Source organism: Leucopleurus acutus (assembly GCF_964270905.1).
Source record: "Leucopleurus acutus genome assembly, chromosome: 16".
NCBI classification, from domain to species: Eukaryota; Metazoa; Chordata; class Mammalia; order Artiodactyla; family Delphinidae; genus Leucopleurus; species Leucopleurus acutus.
In genome coordinates this window covers 65,571,311-65,586,504 of record NC_139158.1, presented here as the reverse complement: position 1 = coordinate 65,586,504, position 15,194 = coordinate 65,571,311, and the positions used below count along the sequence as shown (strand labels likewise).

The following is a 15,194-nucleotide window of genomic DNA, read 5'->3' as shown; positions in this document are numbered from 1 at the left end:
CCCTCCGCTCCAAATTTGCCCTGCCGGCTGTGTGCACCGCTGTCCGCCAAGGGCCAAGTCCGGGTTTTCTAGGCCCCGGAGTCCGTCTTCTTATCACGTTTCCGGAGAGGGAGGCTAGGAGCCCTGGAGGAGAAACGGACCTTTTTGAGGAGAAACGCGGATGCAGACCATCGAAGAGACGTCGTTCTGCGGCTCCCGATTTTCGCGCGCTTTTGGCGCGGGTGGTTGTGGGTAGCGCGCCCAGGAGGGAGAAAGGAGCTGGGGGGTCTGTGACCGCGCCGCCCGCCGGGCCTGAGGGTATGGACGAGGACGATCCCCACTCTGAGGGGGCGGCGGTGGTCGCCGCGGCCGGGGAGGCGCTGCAGGCCCTGTGCCAGGAGCTGAACCTGGATGAGGGGAGCGCGGCCGAAGCCCTGGACGACTTCACCGCCATCCGGGGCAACTACAGCCTAGAGGTGAGCGGCGGCAGGTGGGGCGGCGAGACCGAGCTCGCCAGGCCCCACCCCCGCCCCGCCCCTACCCCACCCTATGGGGCGGTGGGAGTTTCCCCACCGGGAAGGGTCTCTGCCCAGCCCCGCGCCGAGGAGTGCGAAGCTGGAAGGGCGAGTGTAGATCAATCTCTCCATTTATTTTGAGGCGGGAAACCGAAGTCCGGAAAAGGAGTGGCTTGTCCAAGGTCACATGCCACTCAGGGGTCCCCTAGTCTTCAGACCAGTGCCACAAACGTCATGGGACTGCCCTTAAATCTGCTTAAACAGTTACTCTAATGGCAGAAGCTTACGTGAATTGTGTGCCCAGACGACACTGCCCAGCGCTTTAAATATGTCATCTTACTTGGTTCTCGCCGCCACACCTCTTCGAACATGTTGTGATCCCCGTTACACAGATGGGAAAGCTGAGCCCCGAAGAGGTTAAGCGCAAGGTCGCACCGTTAGAGGTGGAGCCGGAGTTGGGAGTCTGAGCCATAATCTCTTCACCCTTCCGCCTCGAGGTGTGGGTTGCTCTTTCGGCAGTATTGCCACTGTACAGCAGTTTGATCAGAGCCAGTGTGCACACAATGCTTATCTCTCGGCCACAGTTTCCTCCTCTCTCAGATGGGGATAATTAGATTATCCAGATGCTAATCACAGTGTCTGTCTCTAACCAAAATAAATGTAGGCTATCATTAGATTTTCCCCAACCGTTCTTGCATTAAGTCCTCACAACAGCCCTGTGAACGTGGCAGGGCAGCGAGTATTAAACCTGCTTTCCAGGCAATATTATCAAGGCCCAGAGGATTGTCTTGCCCAGGGTCGTTCTGCTAATTGTCATAGGAACCCAGACAAGCATAAGCCCAGTATAGAGGTAGAATTGTGATGGAATGTATTTGCAATTACTCCAGTAGCCTTATGGTCAAAGGTTTTCGTGATCCAAGAGAGCTGGTCTCACCCAGAGTGCTCTGCTGACTCATCACCTGGTGAAATAATCGGTGGGCTCTAAGGCATAGAGTTGGAAATTTGGAGTTGAATGTGTGTGTGTGTGTGTGTGTGTGTGTGTGAGTGAGTGTGAGAGAGAGAGAGAGAGAGGAGAAGAGAGACTCTTGTATGTCTCCAGGGTAGGACTGGATAGACTGGATGAAGGACAGTGATGTGCATCTCTGGGTGACACGACTGGAAAGCTGAGGAAAGAATAAGAAGCTAAGGGAGATTATAAATTATGGTCTCTAGATTGGAAACAAACTTTTAAAGTCTGAGAAAGCATTTCTGACATCGAGTCCTCATTTGGTCTGTCACTGAAAAAGCACTGCTGAGTGCAGACGGAGGTCAAGGTATTAACCTGGGCACATCTTTCAGATTCTTGAATATGCCAAGCTTGTTCCTACTTGTGTGCTTTCTCCATGCCGATCCCTCTGCCTGGAAACTTTTCCCTCACTCCCGACTGCAGCGAAAGTTGAAGAGCTGAATCTCCAGTTAGGCCGAGTTCATCAGGATATCTTAAATGTTTGACCAAAATCACAGCTGTGTGAATTGAGATTTTGTGAGTGTTTATTCTATCTAGAGTGTTTTATTTTCCTTTTCTTTTATGCTTTGTTTTTGGTGGAGGGCATTTTCATATATCTGCTGCTTCCTAAGAACCCCTCTGCCCAGCCCCTATCCCCTCTAGTCTACCTGACTAGCTCCTGCTTACCCACCCCACTTCCCCCCCGTACATTCTGGTGATTTTTCACCACTTAGCACTTTTGTCTCCCTCTGTGAACCCTTCCCAGACCCCCAGTCAAAATCAGTAACTACACTATATTCTCCCAAAACACTTTCTCTTAAATTCTTTTTAAAACATATATCTCACCAATTATAGATAATAGTATAATATCTGTTCCTCTTAGCTCTACACTTGGAGTACCCTGATGTTAGAAACTGTTTTTGTATTTCTAAGGCCTAGCGTAAAGGAACTAAATTAAATACTATAGGTGCTTTTTTTTTTAAGGAAAAAAATCAAAGCAGTAATTTTGGTTCTTAAATTTTCTCTGTCTTAATAGTGTTTTCATCTAGTAGCCTGTATCCAAAAGCTGTAGAGTACTTGGATGCTATACCCAAACAATTCGTTAATCAAGGCTTCTAAAAGTATTCAACCTTAAGCTTACCTGCCTCCTTTAATGCCTTGAGCAAATGAGACTTTTCACTATAGTACTTTAGGGTAGGAACACTAGGTCTTAGCTTTATTGGTGGCTACCCATCTCTACCCACCCCTTTTGGATTATTACAAGAAATCTTTATCAATCATTTTATTCTTTTAGAGTCTGATCTTAAAGAGGATCTGCACAACAGTATTGTGTTGTGCTATGAGATTTGAGTCTAGTTCTTAATTTTATGTAAAACTCATCAGTGAAGTCATAAAGTGAATCTAGCTTGGATATCTCAAGCCTAAAGCAGAGAATTAAGTGTTGAATTCCCAAATGACACCTTTTTTGTAGCATTGTAAATTGAAGTGTCTGCTAAGATAGAGAGCCATACGTACTATTTTAAAGATTAGGGTAAATAATTCCCCAAATTTTTACCTCACAAAACTGACAGTCTCCTTTGTGTTGTGATGGGTGTTAATTTTTATATGTGTAATTCTCTTGCCATCTTCTACTCTGTTCTTTCCTTTCTCTGCCAGACTGGTTAAAAAAGAAACCTAAAACTAAAATGGTAGGAACTTCAGCATCATCAAGGCCATGACTGGTGTTATAATATTGAGAAAGCTAATGCTGAGAAATTGGAAACTCTTCAATAATATTAGATTTGGGGTATAGGTGAGAGATCTATCTTTAGATTAATACGGATTTAGCATGTTACACAGGACTAAGAGTAAGGAGTTTTATACCCATTACTGCAACCAACTAAGTTTTGTGACCTTGGGCAAATATCTTCATTTCTCTGGCCTGTTAATACAGGATGAATATTAGATCAGGTAATTCTAAGATCTCTTTTGATTCTAGAATTCAAGCGTTTTAACATAGTGTATCCATTTTGCTGTTTTATCTTTTGCCTGCCAGGGAGAAGTTATCCACTGGTTGGCATGTTCATTATATGTCGCTTGCCGCAAAAGCATTATTCCCACAGTTGGAAAGGGTATCATGGAAGGAAATTGTGTTTCACTTACCAGAATACTACGTTCAGCTAAATTAAGGTAAAGCACTTTGATTTTTCAAACATTATTTTGTAAGTCCTAAATTTAATTTTAGGATTTAATTTCTCTTTATTTTAAATCATTTAGCTTCATCCCATTCGAAGTTTGTTATCCATATAGGTATCTTTTCCCAATTCTCACATTCTTTCTCTGCCTTTCTTCCTTAAATTCTAACTTACTTAAACCAGGGGCCTCTAAATCTTTTTAGATTTAGAGGTTCTAAATCTTTTTTCTCTGTAACTTTTTCATTAATGTTTTAAATTTGAGAATAATTTCAAGCTTTCAGAAAAGTTGCAGAAATAAGAAAACGACAAAGAACATCCATGTACCCTTGACCTAGACTCACCTTTTATTGATATTTTACTCCATTTGCTTTATCATTTGATCTTTTTCTGTTAAATAGTATTTTTTTCCTCAGCTATTTCAATTTAAGTGGTGTCCATTGTAGCCCTTTACCCCTAAATACTTAAGTGTGTATTTCCTTAAATAACTACAGTACAGTTATCAACGTCAACAAAGTTAACATTGATACAGTAATTTTGTATAATCTAGCATCTCTATTGTAGTTTTATTGGTTGATCCAGTAACATTCTTGATAGCATTTTCTTCCTTCAAGATCCAATCTTAAAAAAAAAATAATCCAATCTAGGATCAGGTATTGCATTCACTTGCCATGTCTTTTTAGTCTCCTTTAAACAAGAACATTTCCACAGCCTTTGTCTTTTATGACATTGACTTTTTTTTTTTTTTTTGCTGTACGCGGCCCTCTCCCTGCTGTGGCCTCTCCCGTTGCGGAGCACAGGCTCCGGACGCGCAGGCTCAGCCGCTCCGCGTCATGTGGGATCCTCCCGGACCAGGGCACGAGCCCCGTGTCCCCTGCATCAGCAGGCAGACTCCCAACCACTGCGCCACCAGGGAAGCCCCGACATTGACATTTTTGAAGAGTATAGTTCACAATCACCCTGCCCCCCTTTTTAATAGATTGTTCCTCGTTTTGTTTCATGTTTCCTTATGATTAGGTGCAGGTTTTACATTCCTAGGTGGAAAACTACATAAATGATTTTGTGTCCTCAGTATATCACATCTAGAGGCACATGATATCCTTCTGCCTCTCATTGGTGATGTTAATTTTGATCATCTGCTAACGATGTTCTCTTGTTGCTCTACTGTATGGTTGATATTTTTTCCCTTGCAAATACTAAGCAATTGGTGGGTCTTAGCTATAGCTTTTACTTGCTCTGGTATCAACTGTATAGAACTATTTGCCTGAATACCAAACAACAGAAATGGAGTGATTCAGATTTGGATAGTTGCTAATGTTCATAATGACTATTTGAGGTCATTGTCTATTTGCTATCCTGGGTTTCCAGGACAGAGGAGAAAGTGTAAAGCCCTATCCAGCAAGGGTTAAGTTTCAGTTCATGCTAAATTAAAAAAAAAAAAAAATCTTCAGAACAATTTTGGTTTCTATAAATGGAAAAAGAATTAAGTCAAGACAATTTTTAAAACTTTAGTAAATATAATTTTTGTCATTCATGATAAAAACAAAATGAAAATATAAGATAAAAGGAGTTAAGGTAATTTTTTTTAATTGAGCAAAACCTTGTCCATTGTCATATGATCTTTTTCTATTGATGGTTCTCATCACTGACCATACTAAATTTTTAAATCTTTGTAATAATAAGTTGTTGCGGAAACTGAACAGTACAAGCTCATGATAAAAATTTCAAATAATGAAAACAGTTCTGGAGGTATATAGTGGTAATGGTTAATGCCACTGACCTGTACACTTAAAAATGGTTAAAATGGTAAATTTTACATTGTATATACTTTTACCACAATAAAAGAAAAAAGGTTTAAAATTTTTCAAATAATACAGAAGAAGAATAGAAGATGTCTATAGAAGAATAGAAAGATGTCTCTTTTTCCATCCCCCAGAATTTACCACTATTAGCAATTTACTGTTATTAAATTTTTAAGCAGGAAAAAATCTGTTTTTTAGTTTTTTGCATTTTATTTTTAAGCATAAATGAGATCATTGCTAAATGTATTTTTCTGTTGCTTTTCTTACTTTATATTCTGGAAATCCTTCTATATCACTATGTATAGCTCTACCTCATTAATTTTTTTTTAGTGACTGTGGGATATTTTAAGTTATAAGGATGTTTTATATACTTAGCCAGCCCCCTTATTGATGAGCATTTAGATTATATCCAGTCCCTTGTGATTACAGACAAGTGAACATTATTGTAAGTGTGTATTTCAGATAAATTCCTAAAAGTGTAGTGATGAGTCAAAAGATACTTTTTTTTTTTTTTTTTTTTTTTGCGGTACATGGGCCTCTCACTGCTATGGTCTCTCCCGTTGTGGAGCACAGACTCCGGACGCGCAGGCCCAGCGGCCATGGCTCACGGGCCCAGCTGCTCCGCCGCATGTGGGATCTTCCCGGACCGGGGCACGAACCCGTGTCCCCTGCATTGGCAGGCGGACTCTCAACCACTGCACCACCAGGGAAGCCCAAAAGATACTTTTTAAAATGTGGATTGGTTTTAAAAAATTTTTTTAAGTGTCACATTCCTAATTGCTAAAAGAGCTGTTGACCAACATCAGTATGTTCATTCAGGCAAATAAAAAAGAATTTCAAGTGATGATTATTATTTACATTGATTTATAATAATTTGGGCTATTTTCAAAATTTCAACTTTAAATGTAATTTTAAATGACTATGTAGATCTTTATAGATATGGGAAAATATCCATCAAATATTGTTAATAAATTATACTGCAAAATACTGATTAAGTATAGATTTATACATAAACATGTAAAACTAGCAAATTTTTATTGAATATTTACCTGTGTGACAGACAATATGTGCTAATAGTTTGCATATCTTTATTAATTTAATCCTCACAGTAATTGTATTAAATAAATCTCATTTTAAAGATGAGGAAACCAAGTCACCAAGAGATTAAATTACTTCCCAGAGGTTATATACCTAAGAAAGTGGCGAGCCTCCCAAGTCATGCTGTATTACATATGTATCTATATACAAATATACATTAGTATGTCTCCTTTTGAACTGTATCTATATTCAGCTTCAGTCTACAAAACAAAAAAAATTTAACCAAAGCAACTTCCAACTTAAAAAGAAAGTTTCATGTAAAAATTTATTCTGCTATTAAGGGTATTAAAAAATTGTATCTATTTTATAATTTGAATTTTCAATTCATTTTAATAAAACAGTTAGTTGTCTATATCTTATTGTTTTAAGTATTGAGAACTAATTTTTTACAAGTTTTTCAGTAACTTAAATCAAGACAACTTTCATTCATTCATTATTTTCATAGTATAATAGAACCTGAATGAAAAATGATTTTTCATAATTTTAATTGGAACATTGATGATACTAATTTTTACAGAGTAATTTTCTTTTTTATCTTTTGAGTGCCATTAAAATTAGGTAGTGTGCCACTATTGGAATGTATGTTCCATATTACCATCCCTACTCTATACTTTGCTTTTGGCAGCAGGGTTGGGGGGAATTGTATCTGTATGTGATAAGATATGCATTACATAAAATTTACCATTTTAACCAATTTTAATTGTACAGTTCATTGTCATTAAATACATTAACATTGTTGTTAAACCCTCACCACCATCCATCTCCAGAGCTTTTTCATCTTCCCAAACTTAAACTCCATACCACTTAAACAATAACTTCCCTCTTCCTCCTCCTAGCACTCAACAACCACCATTCTACTTTCTGTCTCTCCGAATTTGACTGTTCTAGGTACCTCACATAAGTGGAATCGTACAGTATTTGTCTTTTTGTAACTGGCTTATTTCACTTAGCCTAATGTCTTCAAATAACAGCATAATATCTCCAAGGAAGGACACAACAAATGAATACTTAGCATAATGTCTTCAAAGAAATGGCTGATTCAGAAGCTGGGGCAGACCTATTTTTCTAACGAACCTGGAACAACTTATGCCAGAAAGTAAGGAAGTGCTCAAAAAATGTTGGGGACATGTCCAGGGGGCATAGGAGCTAGTTTGAAAAGGCTCCCATTTGTAATCATACCTGGGATAACTTGAGCATCAGAATGAATAGGGACAGTAATGGATTATAGCTCACTGAATAAAATCTATACTGATGATAAATAGGGGAGAAGGGAAATATCTTCCTTATATTAGAATGCCAACTAAATATTTGCATAATTGTAGAGTATCTCCCTATAAGTCACTTATCAATTACAAAGGGAAAAATAGTAACTTTGAAGTGGAAAACCTGGCAGATACCACCTAAATCAAGTGCAGAGTTATTATCAATGATGGAACAAATGGTTATGACCCACTGAGAAGGATATAACATCACTTATGTAGTACTCTGTCAAAAATACATAGCCTAAATCTAATAATGAGGGAAGCATGTAGGGACATACTACAAAATAACTGACCTGTCCTCTTCCAAAATGTTGGTGTCACAAGAGACAGTCTAAAGAACTATGTAGACCAAAGGAAACTAAAAGGAAATAACACATAAATGCAGTTCATGCTACTAGATTACAACCTAGACTGGGAAATTTAAGATTGCTATCAAGAACATTCTTGAGACAATTGGTGAATTATAAATTTAAATATGAACTAATAGTATTTTATCAATATAAAATTTTCTGATTTTGATAATTGCACTTAATCATGTAAGACCTCTTTCTCAGGAAATAGAAACTATATTTTTGAGTAAATACATTTTCTCTTTATGAAAATAGAAGAGTATTTATGAGTAAAGGGGCATGATATCTACACCTTACTCTCAAATGCTTCAGAAAAAAATTATATGTATGTTATATTGGGATTCACCAGAGGAACAAAACCAATAGAATGTGTTAATGTGTGTGTGTGTGTGTGTGTGTATATACACACATACACACATATATGGAGAGAGAGCGAGCGAGCGCACATGCAAAATAGCATGTACACACACATGCACAGGTTGGGAAGAGGAGAGGGAGAGGGATTTTAAGGAATTGGCTCACATGGTTGTGGAGACTTGGAGAGTCTAAAATATGGGGTAGCCCAGCAGGCTGGCAACCCAGGAAAGAGTTGCAGTTTGAATCCAAAGGCAGTCTGCTGGCAGAATTCCTTCTTACTTGGGAGGAGGTCAGTCTTTTCCTGTTAAGACCTTCAGACTGATTAGATGAGGCCCCCCTACATTATGGAGAGTAATCTGCTTTACTCAGAATCCACCAATCCAAATGTTTATTTCATTCCAAAAAATACCTTAATGGAAACATTGGCATAATGTTTGACTGAATATCTGGGCGCCCATACACATCTCCTTATGCCATACTTAATCTGCAAATAAAAGCCATAACAAGATCATACATTAGCCTAACATGAGATAAGTATACTTTGTACAACCCAAAATGCCCTAACCCTTTCCCCAAAAGAGGATGCAAAATCCTTGGGTGATGTTTACTCTTCTTGATATCCTATAACTTAAATGCTCGGAAGTAAAGTTAACAATACTGTGGTATAAAGTCAGTACGTGCTATGTTACGTAACAAGTGGGTGAGAGAGGAAGGAATACAAAGATTTAATACACGCACACAAACATATTTGTAGCAAAATAAGAAATACTCGTTACAATTAGAGTCCTCGTTTCACTGGTCCTGTGGTTGTAGTTGGTATTAATAACCTTCTTCCACTGCCCAGTCCATATTTCCTTTGCCTTCAGCAAGCACCTCAGCTGGTTGTGGTTTTTTTTACCTGGTGAGGTGACCCGAAACCTTCGTTCCTGAAGAGTCTGGGCCATTAGTAGTCCTGCCTGTTGGGTTGTTGTAGTTTTCCATTGACTTTAATCACAGGGGATGGTAATAGTAAGAGCTACCCTAAGGGATTCCTGTATTCTATTCTTCTTTACCTCCATTCTGGAGTAGCAATCCAATTTCTCCTTGGTCATCAGGATCAGTGACTCCAGCCAGCATAGTAACTCCCTTCTTTGCCTGTTGCTTTAGAGGCATGAGGAGCCCAAAGTGGTTGGATGCAGTCTTAACTTCTAGTTCAATGGATATTGTTGTATCTCTTGGTGGAAGCATTACTCTCTTTGGAACTAAGACCTCTAGGCCAACAGAGTATAATGTGACAGAGACAGGAAGCAAAAATTTTGCTGGTGGGTCAGTAGGGGTAATAGTGAGTGGTGCCACTCTCCCCCCACCTCTTGATTCCTGGACCTGTGAATCCTGGCTATGGAAGAAACAGCACTATACTGTTTGCTGATTCAGAGCATATACAGCCTCCTAAAGAACCTTGCTCTGCTGCTGGCTGATTGGGCACTCAGCAGTGACTGTAGGCAGGTTGGCTTTGGTCCAGATAGGCAGTGGAAATCCATGAGCCCGTATATAACTTTTCTAAAAAATTTTAATCTCATCCAAAAAACATCTTCACAGAAACATCCAGAATAATGTTTGACCAACTATCTAGGCACCGTGGCTCAGTCCAATTGACACCTAAAATTAACCATCACATGTGGATACATATACAGATGATGATTCGACTTAAGATTTGTGACTTGATGGTGTGATACTGTCTCATGATGCTGGGCAGCAGCAGTGAGCCATAGCTCCCTGCCAGCCATGCAGTCAGGATGGTAAACAACCAATACACTTACAACCATTCTGTTTTTTACTTTTAATAGAGTATTCATTAAACTACATGAGATAGTCAACACTTTTTTTTATCAAATAGGCTTTGTGTTAGATGATTTTACCCAACTGTAGGCTAATGGAAGTGTTCTGAGCATGTTTAAGGTGGACTAGGCTAAGCTATGATGTTCGGTAGGTTAGGTATATGAAATGCATTTTCAGCTTATAATATTTTCAGCTTACAGTGGGTTTATCGGGATGTAACCCCATGATAAATCAAGGAACACTTGTATACACATATATACACAGAGAGAGAGAGAGATGGATGACAAAGCAAATACACAAAATGTTAATTATCGGTGAATAAAGGAGTTCTTGTATACTATTCTTGCAACTTTTTTGTAAGTTTGATGCTATTTCAAAATAAAAAGATTAAGGGATAAAAGGGAATGTTTAAATACATTTATGGTACATTCATATAGTGGAATAAAACGCAGCTCTTAAAATTATGGAAGGAGTATTACATGAACTGATATAAAAAGATCTCCAGGGCTTCTCTGGCACAGTGGTTGAGAGTCCGCCTGCTGATGCAGGGGACATGGGTTCTTGCCCCGGTCCAGGAAGATCCCACATGCCGCGGAGCGGCTGGGCCCGTGAGCCATGGCCACTGAGCCTGTGCATCCAGAGCCTGTGCTCTGCAATGGGGGAGGCCACAACAGTGAGAGGCCCGTGTACCGCAAAAAAAAAAAAAAAAAAAAAGATTTCCAAAATAAATTACAGGGAAAAATGAAGTGCAGAATATTGTAGGTAGTATGGTATCGTATGAGTGGGAAAAACGTTTAAGTAGGTATATGTTTATAAATGCCTTAAAAAGCTCTGCAAGGACAAATAACTAGTAACAATGTAATTAGTCACTAAGGCAAAGTTGATTGCTTTAGTGGAAAAAAACTGGGAGGGCGGTGGTAGCAGACATCATATATCCTTTAGTACCTTTTAAATTTTGTAATTATGCATATTACCCGTTAAAAAAAGAAAACCAAAAAGGAGAATTCTCACACACAGGGTATCATGATATACATTTTTTTTTTTTTTTTTTGGCTGTGTTGGATCTTCATTGCTGTGCGCAGGCTTTCTCTAGTTGCAGCGAGCGTGAGCTACTCTTCGTTGTGGTGCGCGGGCTTCTCATTGTGGTGGCTTCTCTTGATGCTGTGCACGGGCTCTAGGCATGCGGGCTTCAGTAGTTGTGGCTCACAGGCTCCACAGCGCAGGCTCCGTAGTTGTGGTGCACGGGCTTAGTTGCTCTGCGGCATGTGGGATCTTCCCGGACCAGGGATCGAACCCGTGTCCCCTGAATTGGCAGGCAGATTCTTATCCACTGTGCCACCAGGGAAGCCCTGATAAAGATCTTTTAAAAAAAAACTCAGATTTTTAGATTTCAATCAGCATGTCTGGAGTTTGAACACCTATGGACAACTAGCTAATGATTTCTTCCACCACCTTTTTTAAGAAAAAAATTACAAGTATCATTCTGTATATAGCCCTAGACACTTAAATGAGCTTTAACACTACAAAATTTCAGTCTAAGACCATACTAACATGAGGACATAAAAAAAATGCACTCATAATTAAATAAGCCAGAAAGGTAGAGCCATTATCCATTAAGTGATTTTCTGGTTATGTACTACCTTCTTAGTTTATATTTGGAGGTAGAACCACACGTTGGAACACAAACATTTGAATTTTATTCCTGCCCTGTAACAGTCTGGTGCTTTGTGATCAAATTCCAGAATCCAGTATTGGGAGATTCTGTCTTTCCTCAAACTAGTTTTGTGAACTCATCAGTCTGTTGCCTAACATTTACTTTGTAATTTATATGCAGAGTATTGTCTAGGTGCTGCAGGGAATAAAAGAAGTAGATAGGTACTCCCTGCATAGTAGAAGATATTTTATGTATTGACTACTAATTCAAAATCTACATTCCCACAGTGATTCTGGGAACCAAAGTAATTTCATAGCACTTGGAGTGAGGTTTTTGTTTTCTCTCTCTCTCTTTTTTTTTTAAAATAAAATCAGGCATTTTATAAAGATTTTTAGGCATAAGTAGAGTGTCTTCTTTTCCTTCCATTATATGGACTCATTTTAAATTTGCTTTTTTTCTGTTTTTTTAGTTTAATACAGTTTTTTAGTAAAATGAAGAAGTGGATGGACATGTCAAACTTGCCACAAGAATTTCGTGAACGTATAGAAAGGCTAGAAAGAAATTTTGAGGTATCTACTGTAATTTTCAAAAAATTTGAGCCAATTTTTTTAGATATATTTCAAAATCCATATGAAGAGCCACCAAAGTTACCACGAAGCAGGAAGCAGAGGTGAGACACTTAATCCTCATATAATTGACATAAAAATTATGATACAAACTTATTAAGGGAATTTGCATTTTTAAAAGTCTACTTTTTGATTCCATTTAATAAAACATAGTTGTCTGTCCTTTGTGAATGAGATTTTATATGTAATTTGACTTTACTATTTGTTATATTTGCTGTTTCAATTTAAGTGACAAATGTGGAATGATATTTAGTAAGTCAGATAAAAAGTACATTTTTTCCCCCTTTTTAGGAGGATTCCTTGCAGTGTTAAGGAGCTCTTTAATTTCTGTTGGACACTCTTTGTTTATACTAAGGGTAAGGTGACACTTTCAGGTGTTTTACATTTCTACTGTGGGAACTTGGTGCTATTTGACCTGAAAGGTTTCTGGGTTTTATGTCTCTTTTCTTCTAAAGGTAATTTTCGTATGATTGGAGATGATTTAGTAAACTCTTATCATTTACTTCTGTGCTGCTTGGATCTGATTTTTGCCAATGCCATTATGTGCCCAAATAGACGAGACTTGCTAAATCCGTCATTTAAAGGTAAGACCTTATGTATTTTTGAAAACTGATTATCAATTTTTAGAAAAAGAGTTTCAAAAATTGACCATATTCTCTCTTCCCTCCATTGCTCTTTATACCCTGTCAAACTAGGGTTACCATCTGATTTCCATACTGCTGACTTTAGGGCTTCTGAAGAACCTCCCTGCATCATTCCTGTACTGTGTGAACTACATGACGGACTTCTGGTAGAAGCCAAAGGAATAAAGGAGCACTACTTTAAGCCATATATTTCAAAGCTCTTTGACAGGAAGGTACTATACTTACAATTAAATGACTCAGATTTTGGGGGGTCAGCAGCAGCAGCCTCAAGGGGAAAAGCAATATTTTAAGCAAGTTCTTAACATTATAGGACTCAGGGTCAAGATTCCCAGGTTTCAGTCTCTGATGTGATGTGGAGTTGTCCTGTGATTTTCTGTGATGTGCAAAACTGAGCTGTTGAAGAATGTGACCATCTGTATGTACTGTCAAGTAAAGGCACTGTCAGAGGCAACTATAGGAGGTTCTGATAGAGAATTATAAAGAACAGAACATCAGAGTAAGCCTGATAAAGAATTATGAAAAGCAGGAGGTCAGAGTAAGCTAGTTTATTGCCACAATTTGAATAACTCGCTGACTGTTTATTAAAAGTAGGATGATGTATCAATATAACAACTGTAACTTTAATTCAATATGAGTAGAACAGAAAATCCCTTACAGTTGTGGGCTACCTACATGCATTCTGGATTTTTTTCTCAATAATTTACCTCGCTCTTTCTATATGTTTGAGTTGGCTTTTTCCTTTTTTTTTTTTTTTGCGGTACGCGGGTCTCTCACTGCTGTGGCCTCTCCCGCTGCAGAGCACAGGCTCCAGACACACAGGCTCAGCGGCCATGGCTCACAGGCCCAGCCGCTCCGCGGCACGAGGGATCCTCCCGGACCGGGGCACAAACCCGCGTCCCCTGCATCGGCAGGCAGACTCTCAACCACTGCGCCACCAGGAAAGCCCTGGCTTTTTCCTTTGGGTCTCAATTTATTTCCCCAACGCTGAGCCATTTAATCCAGCTACGACTTGAGTTTTCTCTTTGGTTGGAAAAAAAAAATAGGAATATGGATTAGATCATTATTATAGTTCCCCTCTTTGCAAATACTATTATGAGATTTTCCTCTGAGCATAAAGTCTTCCCTAACTGGTTTCTTCCCTTACACATACTTTTTAAAAAATATTTATTTAAAATATATTTTTAAAAAATTTATTTATTTAATTTTATTTTTTGATAGATTTGGGTCTTTTTTTTAATTTTATTTTTTATGCAGCAGGTTCTTATTATCCATTTTACACATATTAGTGTATATATGTCAATCCCGATCTCCCAGTTCATCACACCACCACACCCCCTGCCCCCCACCGCTTTCCCCCCTTGGTGTCCATACGTTTGTTCTCTACAACTGTGTCTCAATTTCTGCCCTGCAAACCTGTTCATCTGTACCATTTTTCTAGGTTCCACATGTATGTGTTAATATACAGTATTTGTTTTTTCTCTTTCTGACTTACTTCACTTTGTATGACACTCTCTAGATTGATCCACGTCTCTACAAATAACCCAATTTCGTTCCTTTTTTATGGCTGAGTAATATTCCATTGTGTATATATGTACCACATCTTCTTTATCCATTCATCTGTCGAGGGGCATTTAGGTTGCTTCCATGACCTGGCTATTGTAAACAGTGCTGCAATGAACATTGGGGTGCATGTGTCTTTTTGAATTATGTTTTTCTCTGGGTATATGCCCAGTAGTGGGATTGCTGGGTCATATGGTAATTCTATTTTCAGTTTTTTAAGGAACCGCCATACTGTTCTCCATAGTGGCTGTATCAATTTACATTCTCACCAAGAGTGCAAGAGGGTTCCCTTTTCTCCACACCCTCTCCAGCATTTGTTGTTTGTAGATTTTTTTTTTTTTTTTTTTTGCTGTACGCGGGCCTCTCACTATTA

At 38.8% G+C, this 15,194-nt stretch overlaps 1 protein-coding gene across 2 annotated transcripts in view; it reads left to right on the top strand.

Annotated features, from left to right (window-relative positions):
• Positions 1 to 278: 278 nt before the first annotated feature.
• Positions 279 to 15,194, top strand: part of RBL1 (RB transcriptional corepressor like 1) — a gene marked incomplete at its 3' end in the record, with an annotated part of 73,923 nt that continues 59,007 nt past the window's right edge. For both annotated transcript variants that reach the window (XM_082858217.1, XM_082858218.1), the window contains exons 1-6: positions 279 to 455; positions 3,515 to 3,648; positions 12,461 to 12,661; positions 12,909 to 12,973; positions 13,073 to 13,201; positions 13,313 to 13,473. In XM_082858217.1, coding sequence (XP_082714343.1) covers positions 300 to 455; positions 3,515 to 3,648; positions 12,461 to 12,661; positions 12,909 to 12,973; positions 13,073 to 13,201; positions 13,313 to 13,473 — 846 coding nt within the window. In that variant the 5' untranslated portion in view covers positions 279 to 299. The remainder of the gene's footprint in view (positions 456 to 3,514; positions 3,649 to 12,460; positions 12,662 to 12,908; positions 12,974 to 13,072; positions 13,202 to 13,312; positions 13,474 to 15,194) is intronic.